The sequence below is a fragment of the Carassius auratus genome, chromosome 2 (genome assembly GCF_003368295.1).
Source record: "Carassius auratus strain Wakin chromosome 2, ASM336829v1, whole genome shotgun sequence".
Taxonomy (NCBI): Eukaryota; Metazoa; Chordata; class Actinopteri; order Cypriniformes; family Cyprinidae; genus Carassius; species Carassius auratus.
This window is the reverse complement of record NC_039244.1, coordinates 17,186,880-17,210,145: the sequence shown is the minus strand read 5'-3', so window position 1 is coordinate 17,210,145 and position 23,266 is coordinate 17,186,880. Positions and strand designations below refer to the sequence as shown.

At 39.4% G+C, this 23,266-nt stretch overlaps 1 protein-coding gene and 1 long non-coding RNA gene across 2 annotated transcripts in view; both read right to left on the bottom strand.

Moving 5' to 3' along the window:
* LOC113118303 (uncharacterized) overlaps nt 1-18,948 on the bottom strand; it is a 53,206-nt gene extending 34,258 nt beyond the window's left edge. The window contains exons 1-2 of the long non-coding RNA XR_003294300.1: nt 18,749-18,948; nt 17,518-17,569 (exon numbers count right to left, since the gene is read on the bottom strand). This is a non-coding gene — a long non-coding RNA (uncharacterized LOC113118303). The remainder of the gene's footprint in view (nt 1-17,517; nt 17,570-18,748) is intronic.
* A 1,436-nt stretch (nt 18,949-20,384) lies between these two features.
* On the bottom strand, nt 20,385-22,636 carry LOC113118297 (transcriptional regulator Myc-B-like). The gene is made up of 3 exons (XM_026287363.1): nt 22,453-22,636; nt 21,528-22,197; nt 20,385-21,249 (listed from the first exon to the last, which is right to left on the bottom strand). Exons 2-3 carry the CDS (start codon nt 22,186-22,188, stop codon nt 20,723-20,725), a joined length of 1,188 nt encoding a protein of 395 aa, XP_026143148.1. The 5' UTR covers nt 22,189-22,197; nt 22,453-22,636; the 3' UTR covers nt 20,385-20,722.
* Between the last annotated feature and the right edge of the window lie 630 nt (nt 22,637-23,266).

The window sequence follows — 23,266 nt, the reverse complement described above, 5'->3', positions numbered from 1 at the left end:
AACGGTGCTGATATCTGATGCTACAATGTTTTTTTTTAAAACGTGCACATGCCATAGGTAAGAGACATCGTATAAATAGCTTCTGTGTGTGTGTGTATGTGTGAGGGCTTGTATGAATAGACTCTGTGTGTGAGTTAGCGAGAGAACAGAGAGAGAGAGCAGAAGGACAACAGAGTTTATATAAACACACTCGATGTGTGCTGGCTCCTGGTCAGTAATATTCTTCTTAGCTGAGAAAGGACGCTCAAACCTTCCTCTATACAATCACATCACTGTTCCACCATCGCTCACAAATCCACACAGACGTCTTTTCAAGAAATGAAAAAGAAAAAGCCCTGTATAAACAGTGCTGAGTGGAAGGAAACTCAATTACCCACGCTTCCGTCGCCATACCTTTCCTATGTCTGCTAGCTTTGTATCAGTGGATTTGTATTAAATAGTCCAGTACAATATGTCTATGGGGTTCACATTGAAGAAATCAAACCTAGTTGAATTTTGGATTTTTCTCAGACTCTTTCAGGACAATTTATTCAACATTTTTCCAAACTTAACAGGGTTCACCATCTTTATATAGGCATATATGTAGGAAATGCTCACATCTCGTAGTTGAATTAGCTCAGCCTGATGGAAATGATATAAACTTCCATACAAATCACCAAATTGAACTTTACAAAAAAAGGGACAAATATTTTGTAAAAATATTTTTCCCAAAAATTTACCTTAAAAATAATCGTAAATAACTTCTGAAATTTACGACAGCCCCAGTCTTAAATCCCCAAAAGTAAGAATTATTTTATTCATTTATTGGGTTATTTCAAATTAATATTGAAAAAAAAAAGTGTTTGTTGAGCTTCTGATTATTAGGGTAATTTGCAGGAAGCTCAAAAAGACAATACATATTAAAGATTTTATAAATAACAGATAATGGCTATAGTTATTTTCTTCTGATGAAAAAAATCAAGAGTCTTAAGAATATATTTGAGACCTTAAGAATTTTTCAATAATTGCACTTGTTCTAAGTTCTAAGAACATTCTTAGAACTTTTGTGGAATTTTTCTTAAGAAGATTTTTGTGAATCCAGCCCCAGATCACACAGCCGTCCAGCAAAGTTGAGAGGTCAACACAAGTCACTGCAGGCTACAGCTGTGTTTCATAAATTAGACCTCAACGGACTGCCAGCACAACAGGTGCCCTCTCGGCCTAAGGGGTGTTGGGACAGTGTAGCTCTTCACTTTGGTCTTGGTCACTATCATGCTGAGCAGCAAACAACAAAATTAGCCCTTAAGCAATTGAGCTCCTCTTCTATTGGCTGGAACAGATGGTACATCCTTCAGTGATGCCCCTTCGGCACAAGACGAGAGTGTCATGATTTTTCCAGTCTGCCAGACCTCTGTGACCCCCTGTTGGACAGCCACCAGATACAGATGCCTCTCCCTTTATCACTAGGATGAAGTCTTTGAACTTAGGCATGTCACGATAAAAGAATTTGCTGGACGATAAATTGTCCAAGAAATTATCGCCATAAACGATAATATTGTCGTTCTAAGACCAGTTTCAACGAATATAATGATAATGGCATAATAACGCAGATACACCTTTTCAAAGTTCAATAAACTTTTATTTTATGGCAGATTCCGAGCAAGAAATACCATGTGACGAGTGGGGCGGGGCCGAGAGCCATGGGAACGAAGTGAGGCCGGTGGAGTGATTGGAGATGAGCGACACCTGCTCGACCCACCAGTCTCACCCCACTCATCACATACCAACATGTTGACTTTGTGTGGCTTAAAATGTATTAATTTTGTATGCTATATTATGTTTAAATGCCAGTTAGGGATGATCATATTGGCCGTTTAACCGAAAGTAAACATTTTGACCAATGTTTACATTGAATTAAATCAATGTAATTAAATGACATTTTGTTCACATATTCACGTCTTTTTTGCGCTCAAGTTCGTTATTTCAAATGCGGTATTTGCACTCATAATGGAAGAGACGCGCTCGTTTTTCCAGCCCTGTCTGCACCGCATCTAGTTAAAAACATCTCAGCTTTTCAGAATGACGCAAGCGCACCAGGTCATGTGACATGAACCAACTCAATCACCTTCCTTCAGGGTGAAATTCCCCGTTGTTTCTAAAAAATGTGGTGCACCAAAACACTGCAGTTTTTTTACGTTAAAGGAGAAAACGACATGCATGCATGCGTGTGTGTGTGTGCGTGTATGTGTTAACTCACTGGGTGCATAGACACACGCCTACAGACATATTTAGCTGAGCAAGCCAAATGAAGCAAGCGAAAAGTAGGCCCATTTCGACAAAGGCCAACGAAGTCACATGCAAAATATGCTACGCGGTATTAAAATAAAGCAGTATTGCAAGTACAATGCTGTATCACTTGAGACGCAAACATCCACAAGCAAATGAAAGGAGCTTCCCAAAGCTGGTCATTCTTGCGAGACAATATCTCTTTATTCCCGGGACATCTGTGCCATTGGAGAGGGTGTTTTCTGCTGCGGGCTGTTCACAGGCTGCCCTCCAGACTAACCCCACATCATGACATGTTACATTCTATAAATAAAAATTGAAAAAAAAATTCTCATGGCTGAAAATATTATCGAGCTCATGATAGCGGTCAATATTTTCCTATGCAACTTGTTAGAAACAGCCCAAGTCACTGTGTTAAAAAAGAGAAGTCATTTTACAACTAGTAAACAGAGGACTGGGCCATTTCTATATAGAGACAGGTTACTGGGCGTGTTATTACCTGTGTCTGTCTCAGGCCTGGCGCCCCCCCACGGACATCGCTGTGCCCCCTTCGGATTGAGGGAGACAGTCAGACTTGTGTTTAGAGTGTATAATAGTCTTACTCATACACTTGCCTGCTGTTGCTTCTGATTGCTGCTGTATCAGTTATAGCCATTGCTTCTGTATTCTGAGTTTTCATTTGATAACGACACACACAAACCAGGATTAAGGCGAGGGAGCTGTCTGTAAAATCATCAACAAACTGGAATGATGGTCTGACAATCTACTGTCTGCAGGGATTTCCACAGCTACACAGTAGGGGTGCTCCGATCACGATCGGCCGATCGTTATGCGCATCTCGTCAGTAAAGCCGGTTCTCTAATCAGCGGTTAATTCCATCAGGTGCGTGATTTCACATAGAGCAGCTGTTACTACACAGAGCCGTTGTTAATAGAGAAGAAAAACCGGCTTTACTGACGAGATGCGCATTAACGATCGGCCGATCTTGATCGGAGCACCCCTACTACACAGCAAGATTCAAACCTCTGACCAGCAGCAAAAACAGAAAGGCAAGATTAAAGTTTTCAACGGGGTTTAAGTCTGGGGACAAAGCAGATAAATACTCGTTTATTTTCTTTGTCAGTGTCTGTTTTTCTTGATTCTTTCGCTCCGGAAGTCTGTAAGGCTCTTCAAAATAACAAATAAAATGGCAAATTGATATGCAACTGTAATTTGGTCAAGACCTGGAAGTACTTCATAGACACACAGTCATAGGGAAAAAAAAACATTTATTGGATAAAAACTCCCTCGCGTAATAACTCCCACATTGACTGAACACAGCAAAACACTGATGAATCGCCTTTGATAATGAACGATATTGTGTAGCTTGTCAGTGATCTACGGCTCTGTCTATTAAATGGCGCTCAATTTAAAAGCAGGTGATGGCGATTTAGCGGTAATCACAGATCCAGATTTACTGTCTAGATGCACATGATATCACCCAGCCCTAACAGTAAGCCATCCTTCAGAGGCCACAGAGTTTAAAAGGCAAATTTTTTCCAAGTTATTCCATAATTACTCCACTGTTAAGACAGTCGTGCTATTACACAATCCCAAGCCTCGCTTCTGAAGTGGTATTGGTCATAAACACAGGGTTATGGTTTTGGCAGACAAGTCAGTGCATTGTTCACACAGACGCCAGGATTCCAGCCTGTTTACGGTAAACGTGCGTTAAGCCACACTGGCAAAAGGCCTTTTGAGTTGGGACCAGGGATTTGACAAGTCAAGGAATCTCAAAGTCCTTGATTGCTTAAGCGTTCTTATTTAGTGGTGACACACAATAACCATTTATAAACTTCGCTTTTCTTGCCACATTCCTTCATTCCTTGCTTCATTCCTCTCTCATGCTCTCCTTGGCATCGCCGGTGTGCTTCAGGAAGTGGGCCAAGAATGAAAATGTAATTGTTTAAAGAGACAGAATGAACAAAAGACTTTAAAGAAAGAAAAACGAGGGGAGAAACGATGTATGCACTTCACTGAGTCTTTATTGGATTATAATGGTACCGTACTGACCAGATACAGTGGGTGAGCTGATCAAGATGATCTCTGGCCACTGAACAGGAGTATTTTAAGAGATCTGGCAGCTTAAATGTGTACATTACAGGCTACAGATCTAAAATAGGACCTGCCGGCCTCTCAACTCGGTCCTAGTTTGGTCTTTTTGGTTTTTGCTACATGCTAATAAGAGTAAGCACAGCTTGTAATATGACTGCAGCAAATCTCTTCACGAGGTGTAAGCGAATCCAGTTATACCACTCCACTCTTTAAATACATGCCGTGACTCAGCGAGAGAGGGAACATGAGACGGTAGATCAGTAAATCACTGTGTCATGATGGAAAGGACATACTGAGAAAGAACGAGAAAATGACACCTCATTCTTAATCAACAGAAAGCAAACAAATGCTGCCCAAGAAGATGTGATCACTTCACATTTCACAGACACTGAATTGGCAACACAGTTGTATGAGAAATGCAAATCAATTCTTAAAGGGTTAGTTCACCCCAAAAATTAAATTTGTCTGTGTTTTACTCACCCTTGAAGCTTCCTAGGTGTCTATGACTTTCTTCTTTCAGATGAGTCATATCAAAGTTATGTTAAAAATTGTCCTGGCTATTCCAGTTTTATTGCAGTCAGAGGGGGGTTTCTGTTCAGTTGTCCACAACTCGTCAAATAAAGTGCATGCATCCATAAAAAAACGTGCCTCACATGGCTCCAGGGGATGAATAAAGGCCTCCTGTAGTGAATCCATGCTTTTTCATAAGAACAATATACAAGTTTCAAACGCAATAAACACCTTTCTCTCTGTTCCAATATCTGTCATATGCAGAATGAGTTCCGGCAGATCTATAAAAAAAACAAAACAAAAAAAAAACCGAAAAAAAAAAAAACAACGACCTCAAGCTGATGATGTGCCTGCCGTGAGAGGTTTGGCACGACATGGAGCAGCACCTTCTCGTCTCTGTCCGGCACAGGTTAAAATAATAATAATAATGCTGAAGGTGAGGTACAATTCACATTTCTTCATTAAAATACCTTTAAGTATTTTGAAAACTTTCTGTGAATTAGTGAACGAACTCCATCGCACCCTGTAAGTAATAGTTGCGTAGGAAAATAAGACCTGGTAGGTCGTGTCAACATAGAAGGAACTCTCGCACACTCTTAACTTGCAAAAAAAATTTTAATAGCACAACGTTTCGGTCACACTCCTGATGAAGGTCGTGTGACCGAAACGTTGTGCTATTCAAAATACATTTTTCAAGTTAAGATAGTGTGCGGGAGTTCCTTATATGAAAACTTTCTGTGAGACATAATTTCACAAACCGAGTGGATCACTGCACATGCTCTATTTCTCTCTCAAAATGCCCAAATGACTTCAAATCACCTCGCATCTGTCTAGAAGCAGCTGCACACTGCACAGTTGACACAGGAATTGTCACCTGAGCCCCTTTCACACTGCATGTCGGACCAGCAATATTTCCGGAACATTGCCGGGTCGCCTGGAAAGCAACCACGTCCCGGAATTGATTACCGCATTGAACCGGGGAAGGGGACCTAGTAACATTGCGGGGTTCGACCCCGGGACGAGCGCTGTGTGAACAAAAGCAAAGATCTAATTCCGTGTCAAAGTGATGACGCGCGTTATCGCGCGACTCTTTTACTGGCTGTTTTGAAGGAAGATCAACGTTCGCGACAAAAACATATGTGCAAACTGTAAAGAAGCAGAGATCAGTTATTTCCTCACTTTCCGCGCTGACGCAGAGATCGTTTGCTTGCTTCAGTGAAAGCATAACGTGCCTAGTGTTTTGGACTCGTACATTACACATCACTGCGCTGATGTCACGTGTCGTTACGGGATCTTCAAGGGTTGTGTGTGAAAGCACGCACATATACTGGGTCATCACTGGCAGTGTGAAAGTGCAAAATCTAGTGACCTGGGAACAATTGCAGGAACACTTTACCTGTGTATTTGCCGGAATGGCAGTGTGAAAGGGGCTTTGCACAGTCGAGGCAGTATTGCATCATCACTGAAGTTTATAAATTGCATTTATTTTTCATTCTTGGCAGTGTTTAAACAATTCAGCGCTTCCCTAGAGACTGTGCACTCATGCACACTCGCAGTGCAAACATATAACGGCAGGTTCACACATACTCAGTTTACAGTGCGTATGCGGTACATATCTTTTCTGCGCTCACGTTGACGGATTAAAGCATTCACACTGCACAAAGTTGCAGTGCGTTTGCGTTCCAGGAACGGTGCGTCTGCAACAGTGCAGAGATTGTTTCCGCGCAGAGTCCATTTTTGCTGAGCTGCAAGCGCTGAATTAAAGTAACAGCCCATTGTTTGCTGTAAATATGTCAACGAAAATGTAGTAATTGCAACATAAATGCATATAAAGTATATAATATATTTTGTTTCACGGTTAACACATATGACTTGTTTGCTAGGTTTAAAGGAAAAGAGCACTTTTAGATAAACAAGGCAATAATAGATGGAATTCGTGGAAGTAAGAAATCAAAGTTCTTCATGAACCGCAGAATTAGTTGTAATAAAAATTACAACTTTTTACAACTTTTTAATCAAAAGAAAAGGCAGTAGAGCTGACGGTTTCTGTCAGTGATAAGTTTTTATTTTTAAATGTTTATTTTAATGTTTGTGATAACATAAAACTATTTTAAATGTTTTGCCACTTGCTTGAGAAAGTTTTTTTTGTGCTGTCTGTGTGTAAGCTATTGTGCAACAACTGCATGAGTGTAAAACAAAAATGCACTGCATGTTCCAACATTTAGGTGACATAAATATATATTTTTGAAAAATGTCTAAAAAATGCTCCCCTCCACTCCTCAATTTATAAAAAAAATCCCCTCATAAGAGCCGCCTATAAGAGGGAAGTCCCTGAATAAATGTCTAAAATTCCTCTGTGAACTATTACTATAAATAATTCTATATGATAAAAACATGGCCCAAAAAAGATGGGTATTGTTGATCGTATTAGCAGATACTGCTTTCTGTGATCGGCGATCTGCCTCAAAAAAATAAAAATAAAAAGATTAGAGCATGCCTACTTTATTTGATGTCTTGTGGACTATTCAACGAAACACTAGATGACTGCAATGATAGCTTGGCATAGTCAGGACAATTTTTAATAGAACTCCGATATGACTCATCTGAAAGAAAAGCACCTAGGATGCTTCAAGGGTAAGTAAAACACAGGCCTTTTTTCATTTTTGGGTAAACTAACCCTTTGAACCTTTCAAAAGACCATCTCAAGAGAATTGTTACTACAGAAAAGGGTAGTGCCATAAAACCATTGAAAGTCTTGTATTTTCCTCTGGATAAGGGTGTTTCTGTTCCTTTGGCCTTTGGCTATTTTTAAGCACTAACTGGTTTCAATTAAATTATATAACAAGACTGGCAAGACTGGCAGTGTAGGACATACAAGCGCTCCTTATTAACAACCCGATCTTGACAAAGCAAGATGGTGCTGTTGCTTTAGCCATGACCAAGATGGGCAAGTTATGTAGAAGACCAGGTTACTGGAATAACACAATGCACAACACCTTCTGAGTTTTCCTTCCTGTTATTTAGTAAAGGCATTCAAAATCATTACATTACGATGGCCGGCAGTCACAGATATAAAGAAGTTCTAAAAATGTTATATTTACTGGAAGCTCAGTGGATTCAGGCAAACCGGAAGATCCTTCTCTTTCCTAACAATAGGCCAATATTGTGTGAGGGCAGATGATCAGGCTTTCCACCCGCAAAAACAACCAACGTAAAGGAAAAATGGTGGAAGCCAATAATTTCCATTTAAACTCGGTGACATGTACATTGCTTCAGCTAAGGGGTTTTCAAAATTTTCATTTCCAAGGAATCACCCAAATATACGATGATTGAATACCTTAAAGGTCCCCTGCAGTGCTTTGAAGCAAGCAGAGTTATTCTATGTCAGGGATCCTCAAATCTGGCCCACGAGATCCACTTTCCTGCAGAGTTCAGCTCTAACACTAAACAAACCCACCTGAGCTAATCAGTGTCTTCTGGATCATTACAAAATCACAGGTAGGTGAGTTCGATCAGGCTTGGAGCTTAACTCTGCAGCTGGTGTATGTGGTAACGTAATTTAAACTGAAACAGGAAGAGAAGGTGGGACACTGAGCAGCCATTATTTGATAGCCACAGTCTAATAGATTACCCCCTAGAGTCTATTCAGAACTCTTAGTAAACCAAAATAGTGGTCATAATCATGCTGAGGCGGTTTAGTTGCAAAGGTTTTTAATAAATGCGATTTGTGCATATGATCCACTCCGTGTGATCAGGTCTCTGAACTGGATCCAAAGTCAAGATGTGCGCTGCTGCGGTTTGCGTGAAACAACGTGAAACCAGACCTCATTTGCACCAATCGAAAGTATATTTACACTGTCTGAATAGTTCCCTATGACCTACACTGTGCACTACAAGGCATTCACTGTACAGGAAATACTACACTGTAAACAAATGACTGATCTCAGCTGGTGCTTCAGCGTCTATAGTTATAGTACAGGAGGCGGGCGATTCGGATTCTAGAGAGCATTTGATTGGTCAGAAGATTTGATGAGAAGATGGAAGTATGATCTGATGTCAATAAAGTCATTTTGGCAGAAGAGTTGAACTGCAAGCTTTAAATGCTTATATCTTCTAAATGCGAATTTTGTCACTATTTTGGGGCACACTGCCTAGATAGATAACCTTAAGATTATCTGATGGAAATGTTTTGGTTTATTCGTTCTCTTTAATTGTATTATTAATTATATTTAAACTCTTGTTTCTAAATCATGTGTATATAATAAGTGTCAAAGGCAAGAGTTTGTGTGTGTGTGTGTGTGTGTGTGTGTGTGTATATATATATATATATATATATATGTTATTTTCCAATTTGGGGAAAGCGGGGAAAAAATGTGTATTTAAGATGGCTGCCACTAGAAGCTGGGGGTGGACGTAAAGAGAGCTTGGACAAGATGTGTAGCAAGGTAGCAAGGGAAACTCCAGCCTCGATGTTGTAGTGGGGAGTTGGTACTATTATTAGTAATTGCAGATCTAGTTTCTAACACCCCAAAAAAAAACTTTCATTTCATGTATAAAATCCAGTTATAATGTGTGAGAAAAATATTAATCATTATAAAAGGAAAATAAAATATTTGTTAAAATAAATCTTATCTGGAAATATGTAATACGTATTATGTACTTTTTTCATACTTGCTACTAATGTAAATAATAGATGTATGATTTAAAAATATATATGTAAAATAAAAAAATCTTTAGAATTTTACATTTCCCAAAAATCTGAATAATAAATAACAGTAGAAGTTATACGGAATAAAATTAGAAGCATATAGTTAAAAAACTTTTTCTCCATTTTATCTGCTAATCAGTAAATAAACACAAACTTTCACTGACTGTTCTCAATGGCTTCTAAGAAGGTTTACAGTAGAGCTGGAATAAATGAGGGGTTAACAATGAGGCCTGATTTCATAATTTGTTGTTTAAATATCTGCTTTCAAGAGCCCTACTTGGAAGAGGAGAGTCTCCATGGACTTTTGTTCGGTTTAAAAGCACAAACATCATACTCAACTTTGACTTAATGCAGAGCTGGTTGCCTGCCAACACATCAGCAATATCAGCTGTAAGAATACATAGATGAATTCCATGTCTGTGACACGTAGTAAAACAAGACTCTCAAAAGCATCTCTAAGAATTAAAAAAAATTATAATAATTGTTAGCAAGAAGACTAAATGGAAGAAATCTTCAAGTCTCACTTGACAGTCGAGGCAGTCGGCCCTGTGAAAGTGTACATGGAACGAAGGACAGGATCCTCACACAAATCAACAACAAATCATTCCTCAAATGAAACAGATGCCACACCTGGAAGAGATGACCCAGAAGGGTTTTTCTTCATTGAAAAAGCCAAAGTCAGCTCTTCTATTTGAGAAGGACGCCTTCTGGATTCAAAACACAACACATGTGAGACACTACCTTAGCTGTTTAAATCAATTTGTAAAGCAATTTGTCTCATCCCACTCACTTTGACTCCTTTGCAGACAAATTGAGAGAGAGAGAGAGAGAGAGAGAGAGAGAGAGAGAGAGAGAGAGAGAGAAAGAGGGAGAGTGGGTGAGTGAGTGAGAAAGGCCTGCATGAGAAAAGACTCCAGAATCATTCAGGCTGAATCAGTCCTTAAGGCACTGTAATGAACAGAGAGCTAGTTCTTCCTTTTCAAGCCTCAAAATTAAATAAAGTCATTATGGCTGAAGCTCTGGCGGAAACATCATTCAGTAATCCACTGTATCCACATTTACAGAAAACATCAAATACTGTTTATATTCAATTAAGGGTCTCATATGAATATGGATTTAACAAAGGAGGTAAAATACACCTTGAAATTTGCTTCCAAAACCCTAAGTAAAAAATCTACCTATTAGCTTTAGTAGCCTATGATGGTCTGATTTCGCTGCTTAGATTGCCTACTTACAGAACTATTACCAATCATACTTATGTTCACATACTATGTATTAAACCCTAAATAATGTAAAAGGGTACAACATTCATCATCAGGTGTTTTAATAATTGAATGTTGAAAAATGCTGCCTTTTGTTTTAAGAGTTACTGTTTGATTTAGGTGCATACATAAGTATATACCAGATAGATTTATATTGATATTGATTTTATTCCAGCTATTTTTAGCAACCAGCATCCCAAAGATCCCTCCCTCTTTTTTATGAATCTATTTATATAGTATACTTTTTTATACTGCAGATTTCAAGGGGCAATTTTATTCTTTTTTACAAAGTATGCATTCATATTATCTCAATATCTTGTTGTGCTAGTGTCTTCTTGGTGTTACTGTACTCACTGTATTAGTATTCAAATATCATGCTAATATTATTAAGAATCACATTTATCTAACCTTGAGAGCATTAGCTTAAATAAATAATATCTAATAGGAGTTATTATCAGACACTTCCTGCTGAGCATGTTAACAACTTACAACACACTTGGATTCTCCAGGAAAAACTCTTTGGTAAATGTATTAGCCAAGCATGCACTCATGTCATGGTTAGCTTATGCAGTGTCGCATTTCAGACTGAAAACTACTGTGTGTGACTATGAAAAATATATTTAGGAGCAACAGTGCGACTGACCCAATCAGAATAATTGTGTTTGCGCTAGGGCTAAAATGACTAGTTGATGTTAGACAACATAAAAAAAAAAAAAAAAAAGTCAACTAATATTTTTGTTGTAGATTAGTCATTTGATCTCATACGTATGACCTAATATAAGAGCCTGCAGTAATGCGGTTTAACCAGTGTGGTGCTGTAGCGCAAGACTGTAATTCAGCCTGCCTGATACAATTCAAGAAAAGACACAGCGAAGTAGCGGTGGAAATTATGATTCTTTCAAGAGATTCGTTCATTTTCATTTCGTTCACCAAAATTATTTGTTCAGATTCGTTCACTGATTCGTTCAGTGACCATTTCTTCGTATTACACAAAATATGCCAGCAGGTGGCGAAAAAGAGTGTCATATGTGTTATGTCTTAAGGGGGGGGGGGGGGTGAAATGCTATTTCATGCATACTGAGTTTTTTACACTGTTAAAGAGTTGGATTCCCATGCTAAACATGGACAAAGTTTCAAAAAATTAAGTTGTACGTTTGAAGGAGTATTTTTGTTCCCAAAATACTCCTTCCGGTTTGTCACAAGTTTCGGAAAGTTTTTTTCGAGTATGGCTCTGTGTGACGTTTGATGGAGCGGAATTTCCTTATATGGGTCCTAAGGCACTTCTGCCGGAAGAGCGCGCGCTCCCGTATAGCGAGGCTGAGCAGCACAGACATTTCACTGATCAGAGCAATTCACTGATCAGAGCGAGAGCGTCGCGAAAAAGTCACAAAAGAAGTGTGTTTTTGGTTGCCAGGGCAAGACAACCCTGCACAGATTACCAAAAAAAACAGCATTAAGGGAACCAAGTGGATGGAGTTTATTTTTACAGAGCATCAACGGAGTTGTGCAAGTGTTTTTGTTTGTTCCCTGCATTTCGAAGATGCTTGTTCACAAGGCCCAGTTTGACGACGGATTTGCGTATCGTTTATTTCTTAAGGATGATGCAATCCCAACGAAAAAGGGTCACGATCGTGTGTTGGAACCGCAGGCTGTGAGTAAAACGGCTTCAAATATCTCTGCCTCCTTGTTAGTGCGTCCCCTCCCATGCCGGTGACCGCTCATTTACCTCGCAAACCGGAGCGCAAGCCCAAGCCCGCATAAGGGGCCGTTCACATATTGCGTCTTTTGCGCGCACAAGTTAGTTATTTTTAATGTAGGCACGCGGTATGTGCGCTCATAATGGAAGCGACGCGCACGCGGTGCCGCACCGCATCGAGTTAAAAACATCTAAACTTTTCAGGGAGCCGCAAGCACACTGCGGGTCATGTGACAGGAACCAACCAATCAGCTTCATCCTTCCCGTAACAACGCTGAGATGAAGGAACAGCTGACCATAGCTATATATGGATTGCCATTTTGAAATAAATTTAGTAGCAGAGCTACTGCAAGAGATTTTTAGTCCTGCAAATCCAAATTTGCAGGACTAAGCGGGTTATGGTTGCTTAGCAACAGGCTAACGCCTTAGGGGCGCAACTGCCCGAGTGTTTTGGAAACAAGGAGAAAGCGGTGCGCTTAGCGTTTTCCATGTGTTTTTAGGCGCAATATGTGAACGGCCCCTAAGATGGTATAAATTAAGCCCGAACCCGTCGGGTCCCATCGGGTTCGGGCAAATACCTTAAGCTCTACCTGAAGTTGGGCTCAGGTGGTTGTGCTGCGGGATGTGTTTCCCATACATTTATTTATTTTTGGAGACTCGCCACAATTTTAAAACTGATCTATTTTCAAAAAGGCTTCGTTGAATAAACATGAGTAACGCTACATTCTGTGCGTTTAATAATAATAATTCCTTACATTCACATGTTTAAATATCAAAACGAGGCACATGTGTTTTCATATCGCTGTATTTCTGAAGGAAGACTTGCATGTTATATGCCTGATAAAGCAGCGTGTGAGCGTACCAGCTCTGCTTTGTTTACAGCTGTTACTGGGGAAACCTCTATTTCTCGCGCTTTATGTCTATGCTTTAAAACATCTCCTGCTGGCAAAGAATGCATTTGCATTTTCATTAAGTCCGCCTGATCCACGCAGCAAACATATTTTGTTTGTTATCAAAAAATATCTACTCTAGAGGGACTTGGCTGTTATTGATTCTATTTGGAAGTCTACCGGAAGTTAAGTTAGGTCCACAAAAGCGTGCACGCGCAGTAACGTTTGTTTATGTTGTTGCCGTTGAAACCGTCTATACAGTAAAGTACTTGCGTTATATACAGTAATCAATATTGAATTTGAAATCTAAATTTAACATCTGAAAAAACAATTGAAGGCAGCGTCTTTAACCCCTTGCGCGTTCACTCTCAGTTTTTCCTGATTCACAGAGAAACCTTAAATACTCCGATACAATAAGACTAAAATCAATCAAATCTAAAAAGGGCCTACTTTTATTTGTGTACACTGAAAATAAAAACAAAACATTGTGATTTTGCAAAAAAATGGATACCAGTATATCCCTATACTGTACATTATAATGTTGTGGTGACTGACAACCTGGCTCACTTGTAGCATTTAAAATTACTGATTTTAGTTTTTAGTATTTAAAGTTTTACATTTATTTAGACAAAATATTTTTTATATTGGACATTAATCTGAAAATATTTCAAGACAATCACAAGTGCTGCCTGCATTTAAAAAAGCTTTATTTCCTCTGTATCATTTACTGGTTCCTCTTATTCCTCCAGATGTTATATGAGAACAAAGAATGAGCTTTATATATATAATAGAAATAGATTTTTTTTTAAAATATGAAGTTTCACATTTGTTGTGTGGATTCTGTGTGCATTGTCCAACCAGCAAACAGTATGAGCCCAGTTGAATAATTCATTGTGTTTGGCTGCGATATGTCTATACATCCTTGTGTTGTGTGCAGGAGAACATGATACTCCTCTAACAATTAGAAAAACACACAGGCACACCACAACACTCGAACATACGCACAACCCACAAAGAACATTTTACTGAGCTCTCTTGTTCCACATTTGAGTGTGGTTTATAATAGCCAGGTATGAATGAACAAAAGAAAATAAGATAAAATATATGACAGCTGATGACTAACATGCCACTAAACATGTGTCAAGGCCAAGGGAGATGTGCTGGCGGGGGGGTGGGGGGGTGATGGGGCACTTTAAATGGCAGAAACCAGTTGTGATCGTATCGCATTCTCCAGATGGCCGGCTATCTCCTCTCGTTTACATGGGCTGGCCAGAGCAATTCAAGCCTCCCTGGGGACACGGGCTTGTGCGGAAGAGCCCAAGACATTGAGTCCTTAACTGCTCATCCCCATAACATGAAAGGGAAGGCCGCTCACTTTGCCACAGCTATTGCTTCAATCAGCCATGACGAGTGAACCTGGACTCTAGGAACTGCTATCTAATCCATAAAAGGCTTGTAAAAGGTTCAGGGATAAAACATGTGACATCTGATCACTTCCTGACTTCAAGGAATGCATCAGCATTAACACCAAGAACTAGTTTGATCACCGATGACTGGTTACATCTAGCTCAAATGAAATGCAGCAATCACGTTTATGGCAGGGCAATTAATTGATGTTGAGTGCAAGACATTTACAATAATAACTAAAGGTCAGATTTGTAATACTTCCTACTAACTTGGTTTACTGTGCAAAGACATATAAGCCAGTCATGGGTCATGAGTTCCAGCAAAAATATTGATATGGGTGAGGCAGTAAAGGCCATGAGAGTTTTTGGGAAACCTGTATGGAAACAATTATTTTATTTGCAAACATCACCTTTTAGGCTTTAAATAACTATGTTATAACTATCCTTTTTATAAGCTGATGAGCCTATTTACTTTTATATGTTTAGCTGCATTTTATTTCTCAATTAATACTCAATTAATAATTAATACTCAATTAATATTTTCCTCTGCCGTCCATGACCCGGAATCAGAACAGATCTGTGACCCATTTTTGGGTCATGACCAACCATTTGAGATCCACAGAACTAGGTGATGGGTGAGTGAAAGCAATAGTATAGAACTACTTCGGTCTTGGACATCTTTTACAAACCAGGTAACATAACACATAACAGCTGAGCACTTGGCTAAATATTGCAGCCTCTTATGGAAAATGCTACTGAAGATCAAGTTTCATATCAATCCCTAAGAAGCCACTGCATGCTGCAGTATCGCAGAGAGAGAGAGAGGGAGAGCAGAGCTGCTTCTCTCAGTATTTGGGAGGCTTCCAGTGCCCCTGATGACCCCCAGTGCGAGAAGGACAGGATGAGACTCACTGACATTAGCACCATATCGCCCTCACATTTACTGTTTAAACGCTTGGTACCAAGAACTGGACAGACCGCAACAGGCATTTACAACTCAGTCACCCCACAGGGGCAAAAAGAGTTTAAATAAAGATTTCTCTGGGCTTTGTTATTGAGAAAAACACACTGTGTCTGGTTACGTAAATGAAAGAGAACATGACTTCAGGCTGTGGTTGAGTGACCAACCTAACTGCAGCCTGACTTTCACTACATATGAAAATAATATTTCCATTGTGATGTCACAATAGATGTCTGCTGTTAGGGTGAACCATTTTTTAAAAGAATAACTTTGAGTTTGTAATTTATGGAAAAGAAAAAACGTCTTAATCTTTAATATTTAATGAAAAACATTCTTTGCATACACCATCTATGAGTCAGAGCAAAGCATTGTACAACCACGCCTGCAAGAATCACAGTGTTTCTGGTTTTAATCACCAAGGGTGGGAATAAAAAAAGCGAGGCTGCATCAAGAAATGCAGACTGATTGGATATCAGAGTTCTTCAACCCTATTCCTGAGGACCCAATGTCCTGCAGTCCAGCTGCAACCCTAATCAAACACACCTAACGCAACCAATCTAGCTCCTCAAGATTTCTTGAAATTACACAGGCAGGAGTGCTAAAGCACGTTGGAAATAAACTTTGCAGGACAGCGGGTACCTAGGAGCAGGGTTGAAGACCTACATTCTGTCTAGTATGAATTCTGTGTATTGTGAATGTAATCCAGATGCACTACATCCGTCATGCTGTCATTGTCATGTGACCTACTGGCGTCAGTTGTGTTGTCTCTTCACTGCCATCTCCCGTAGCCTCATGGGATAGTAAAGTGTCCATCAGATGCCACTTCAAAATCTTGCTGGACACAGTAGGTCATCTTGTGACTTTCTGCCTTCTGTTTAATAAATAGTGTGAATTTGGACAAACTACTCTGTTCATTGTTTTTCACCTACTATGTAGTAGGGAGGTATGCTATATTTGGATGCAGACGTGATTTCATGTTTGGTATTAATATTGGACCATACAGGCTTGAAATTTTCATGAACTGATTTCACCCATAAATGAGACTATATAATGGGCTCGGATAGAATTGTGATGCCCAGTCTTAACCAAACAGTGAGCACTAACTTGTGTACCCATACTGGAGAACAACCAACCAGCCAGCTCGGTTTCTGGATCATCAACTTCAACAAAGTGCCATCCAGCGCATTCAGTTCAACATTCACGCTCATCTAATCAAAGCTAATTCAACCATGTTGCTGCAGCAATCATTTCTGTATGCTCCACCAGCTGCTGCATCTCCCCAGGTGCATATGGATCAATGCTTCATGACCAATGAATAATGAAGTCAGCAGTATATAGTTAATATGAGACACAATGATACATCAACTATCTTGAGGGGGATGTTCCTTTTAGACCTTCCCTGTAAATAAGGTCATCGACCAGACCTCAGGTCAACACAGATGGTCCTAAACGGAAAATTTCAGTTGCACTGAAAAGGGGGTCCAAGCATGGATCACTCAATCACAGTGATCAACAGACTGAAATCTAAGCTATCTGATTGAGTCAGGTCTGCTCTCGAGGGACATGTTAAAGCTATGGAACAGTTGTGCACAGGCAAGTACGCTCCTTTTAATTTACAATGTTCCTCCACACTGAATTGAGGATATGCACATTTGGATGTGTCAGCAGTCCTACAGGACAACTGGAAGGGAAAATTTAGACAAAAATAAAAATTCTGTCACTTACTGTACTGTACATCATCCTCTTGTCCTTTCAAACATCTATGACTTTCTTTCTTCTGCAGAACACAAAAGAAGATATTGTGAAGAATGTTTAAATTGCTTTTGTCCCAATGAAAGACAATGGGGTCCAAAACAACATAGCACCCTGTTGACATTTACTGCATGGACAAAACATTTTTGTGTCCCACAGAAGAAAGAAATGCATACAGGTTTGAAACTGTCTTTCCTATAGTCACTGTATTATTTGCATATGTAGGATTTTACTTTCTCCCGTTCCGTCTCTGATAGCACCATGAAGACAGTACACTGTAACATATTTTGACATTACATAACTGTAGAGGAAACCTCCTTATGACAATCCACCACCGTCTTCTATATCATAAATCTCTTACAGGGTAGTCCTAACGCCAATGATAGGCTGAGTGCCTTAGAAAATAATTTATGAACTCCGTCAACTAACTGTACCAAAGGAAGACGAGCACTGCATACACAGTGACAATGACAAGACCTTCAAATTAGGACAGAATAAATCTGCAAACCTGTAAAAAACTTTTCTGGTAAAGTCATTTAATGGTAGATGTAATGCATCGTATCATAAATCATAGCAATGGACCTGCTTGCTGACTTGAAAAAAACAAAAAAAACAAAAAAACAACAACAACTTTATTTATAAAATATGCACATGAAAGAAAAAGTGTAACCTGTTTCTTTTAAGCAAAAACGTAGACAGTTCACTGTAATAGCTTTTATAACCATTTCTAGAGGAAAGACACACCTAGACATAAACTCTATATATATAAGTCTATAAAGTTGTCATCAGCTGAATGTTTTCTATAGGTAACATACAAACTATCAATAACAACCACATTAATGTCATGCCAACATAAAAAGGTTTTTGAAAAGCTGCAAGTGTCGATATTATGTGGCATTAGGTCAAGAGAAAAAGCTTTGACAAATCAGAATAAATCAGTTGTTTATAATCGTGCAAAGTTCATTGGCCAAAATAATGTATAATTAAACAAATTTTAATAATTAAAAATAATAATAATACTTTAAAACAAAATGTTTCGGCTTTCCCATTCAAATCTATATTGATTACTGCTTATTAAACGGAATTAAATTATTGCACCTAATTATGGCACAAAACAACATGAGGACAATGTTTTGCTAAAGCTAAGATTTGGTTTAAAAACTACTGGATGCACCTTAAACGCAACAATGGATAATAATCTTACCACGTTGGACGCCTTTAGCAACCCAGTCCGCTTTCCATATCTGAATTGTTGATCATTTCCAAATATTTTGCGACCCACAGGCTACATTAGCCAGTCTGCTAAGTGGACGTCCTCTCTCCTCCATGTGCTCACAGAAGCACGCGCATCGCGGTGCGCTGTGCATAGTCTGATCAGGGCTTGACGTCACAGCACGACAACTTAATCAATTACTCCACAAAACAATTATAATTTAACTGTGGCTCATCATTTTACCCTACATAGACTATTTAGCTTCATTATCATCCTAACAGTGATTGTAAATAACACAGTGCTTGACACTTACCCCGGTTTCAAGGACAACTGAAAGAAACTTACCCTGACTGATCTTAAAATATATCAGTGCCTTTGTTTTGGTTCAAGATGCACAACAGTAACGTGTTTTCTGAGACATGTTTATGAAAAATTACTTAAATATCCTAATTGAACTATGGCCTAATCCTGGTTTAGTCTAAACCCTGTTTTTGAAACCAGGCCTAAAACTTTTACCCTAAATGACAACCTGTCAAGAAGAGAAGACAAGAAGAGGCTGTCTGTGGTAGACTTAACTTATTCAGGACTCCTGAACTTACTTCTTTGGAAGTTTACCTACATGGATCCAAGTTTGGTCATAAAAACACTTACCTGCTATAAAGAATGTAATATTCATACCCCTGGTTTCACAGACAAGGCTTAAACCTAGTCCCAGACTAAAATGCATGTCTGTTCTCTTTTTTCTGTAATTAAATATTTTTTTATTGTTTCTAAGAAGAAAAATTTTAATTAAAAGATACTTAAAGGTCCTAATGGAACTATGGCCTAATCCTGGCTTAACCTAAACCTGTCTGTGAAACCAAGCCAAGACAAATTTGGACCCAAATTGGCACAGCAAATGTTTAGTCTGTGAATTTGTCCTCATCCATCCAGTACGGTTTCCATAATCTTAGCAGAAAAACAAGACAAAATTAAATCAGAGAAAAAATGTAAATGGAGTATGAAAAGGAGCACGCACTGGATGTCATCTACCAAGCCCTTCACAATTTTTTTTAGAAAACATGGCACTTTTGAGTTGAAGGTGAAGGAAAGAATAATCTCCTTATGAGACTCCTAATACCAGCATAGAAGGAAAGGGGACATCTTTTTGTACAACAGGTGCATCAGAGCTCTTACAAAAGTTAAATGCCAATGATATTGCATTTCATAACATTAAGCCAGCAGTTTTATAGTAAATTATATAGAGAAATTACTCTCATTATGTAACCAAAATCAGACTCCCATCTTTATATTCTTGTAGAATAAAATGCAGTTATCTGTAACAAAAATCAATGGGATGTGTGATTCAGTCTAAGTGGCTTTACATAAGGCACTGGCTTTGATGCTTCTAAATAGATAATGTAAATCTGACACAAGCATTAGTCATCCTAAAAAGCTACAAACAGATGACGGCATTGCCAAGGTAAATTATATGAAAAACAGTCTTACATACACTGAATGTCAAATCAATTACACAAATGAGTGCATGACTGTATCTTAATGGATTGCCTAATTGAAGGCTTTGAAGTGGGTCATCAGGAGACTGAAAGATGCAGCAAAAAGTAATGAGTTCACATTGAAGACAGGATTAACCCAAGAAAACAGTTTTATAGAGAAACGCATTTTATGATCCAGAAATCAACAGTATCTTGAATACATATGTGCAGTATGTACAAAACTTACAAAAACAAAACATTAAGTTAAGGCCAACAGTAAACAGAACTGCAGACCATTTCATTAATAAAAATAAAAAATTAAATACAAATAAATCTAACCTCCATTATGTTCAAACTGAGGCAGTGCTATTGTATAAATCGACGTCAGATTGCTCACTACGTCACTTGCCACACCCTCTAGACCTTGTATTGACGTTACCATACAAGGATGCTTAAAACAGGTTCAGTCCATAAATTAAGTCCAAGCAACTTAAGAACTGCTTAACTGCTCAAGTCTCCGTTTCAAATGTTCACATTTTCTCTTTAAATGCTCCTTAAGTGAAATAAGTCTTTGTTCATCTTCTTGCATACTCGCTATACACTCCGTCGCCTTCTTGAGTATCACTACTTTGGCAGCTTTCTCGTTGTTGGCCACGTCAGGAATCACGTCTCTCAGCGCGAAGAAACTGAGTTTGAGCTCGTTCCGCCTTTGCCGCTCGAGCACGTTATGAGTCCTGCGTTTGTCGTTATCCTCAGAGTCCGACGTCCTGGGACTCGAGCATTTTCTGTTGTGGTTAATTTGTTTAAACACCCGGATGGGACTCTCGAATTTAATCCGCTTGACCGCAGGCTGCTCACTCCGCGTAGATGGATGCGCAGCGTAATTGTGTTGGTGAATATTAACGTGACACCGCTTGAGGACAACGGGGCTTTGATGCGTTGAGTGGGCGTCAGGCTTTCTCACAGACTTTCTCTTTTCCACCGTGACAACGTCGATTTCCTCCTCCTCTTCGTCATCTAGATGGATTAAAAAGCAAAAATAGACGTCAATTTGCAGCTCTGCTTATTCATAGTAGACAGTTTAGCGTAGACTGGCGTGCAGTGGGCGTGTGTGCCTTTACGCAATTGACGCTACAATCTAGGATTAACGCTTTAACCACCAGATTCTCTGGTTAAAAAAACCAATACGCAGCAATAATTACGGTTTATAAATCTTAACTTATTTAAAAGTGTAAGCCGATCAGTAAAACGAGTACATTTCATCAGCATTAAAAAAAAAGCAGTCTATAACTCACCGGAATCACTGTCACTGCTGCTGCAGCTGCTCCCACTATTAGGTGGAGTATCCAGTGGCACGGTTGTGGAAATCGGTGTGGATGACGGTTTACACGACTTTGAGCTGTCAGTCAACGAAAAAGGAAACACTACTGATGGGTCAATGCACTGTGAGGCAGGGGTGCTCATGTCCTGAAGGTAGCTGACGTTAGAGCTGGACCGAAAGCAGTCCACGGAGTCGCTCCTGGACGACTCTCTCCTCGCCGCCTGCAGCGACGCTAATCTCTCCGACACCGCCTTCTCCAGTTTGGCCGCGGCGGAGAAACCACTCCACATACAGTCCTGAATGATAATCGACTTCAGAAAAGACTGAGAGTAATCCGCGTCGCAAATAAAACTGTGGTTGACCACGTCGTCCCCGAGAAACTCTGAAACCATTTCCAGCTGGTCGGCCGTGGAGGGGAAGGGGTCTGACAGCGAGGGACACCGGCTCGGGGACAGCGGCGGAGTGGGCAGCAGTTCAAACTTCTTCCATATATCTTCACTGGGCGCCGGTGGCTGTCCGTGCTGGTTGTTATAGAAATCCTCATCCTCGTTGTCGAAATAGAAATAGGGCTGGTAGGAGTCGTATTCGTAATCATAATCATAATTTTTACTCGCCATACTTGAATTCAGCGGCATGGTGAATGCCTGTGAAGAATACATTATGGTTAAATTCATCTTAAGCCTAAACTTCAGTTAAGTACAGTTTCCTACAAACGCATCAACTTACTGAATGTGGTACGCATTAAGTAATACAGAACACAAGTCATGTAACGTTAAACCTATGGTTTTTATCTTATGGTACAATTGTTTTAATGACCAGTAGTTCGCCAAATATATATGCACAAATAAATGGATAAAAAAGTAAAGAATGAGAATAAATCATAATTCAGACAGACTTACCGTAGCTGTGGTGCTACTCAATGAAAACTGACACTATGGTCAGATGTCAGTGTATGTGAACTATCAGGTGAATGGAAGTCCAAAGTGTGAGTGAGTGGGTCGCGCCGCTCAACCTACGGCTGCTTGTCATCTGCAAGATTTCGAACAGCTGCTCCCGCGGGTTTTAATACTACGGATTGTTTTCCTCCTCTTGATATTCATGCGCCGTTCCCGCCAAATGTGAAAGATGAACAGAACATAGACGTTTCTTGTTAGTTATTCTAGTAACATGTCATTGATACAGTGGCTATTGTATGCAACAATGAAAAAAGATATTTAAGACGTGGCGTTATTTAATGAAAACGAGTCATGGAACTACTTGCCAGCGCGGACTTATTCCGGGCGGAGCCTTGTTGCACATTGAGTTTAGCAGGAGGGTGACTCCGAGAATCTATGCTCTGTAGTAGTAGCCTACACCTGAACCCAAAATCACGTCTTATTGACACAGTTTACAAGCTCCCCTCACAGTTGTTTGTGTTGGGTGTCAGAAGGGGCGATTTTATTTACAACCACAAATAGGCCTATGTAACTGTTGATTAAAATAAATACGCAGACGTCCTAATTATCCAAATGAATTGTTTCTGATAATTACATTAAAGCAATCCGACTGTTATTTTCAAGAATGAGAATTATTCCCTTTTATTGTAGTGTCTATTGTTAATTAATGCAGTTACTGTCGCTATTTGCGTTAAAGTAGGCGAATACTGTAAGCTATTTAATCATCACCATCATCATAAGCATTAAGATTAGAGTACATTTTATGACTGATTATCGA

Bases quoted from the DNA above. Each gene is read 5' to 3' on its own strand.
- LOC113118297 (XM_026287363.1), bottom strand. From the start codon at position 22,188: ATGCCGCTGAATTCAAGTATGGCGAGTAAAAATTATGATTATGATTAC. The intron at 21,250-21,527 runs GTGAGTTATAGA...TAATCCATCTAG, and splicing joins CAGCAGTGACAGTGATTCCG to ATGACGAAGAGGAGGAGGAA.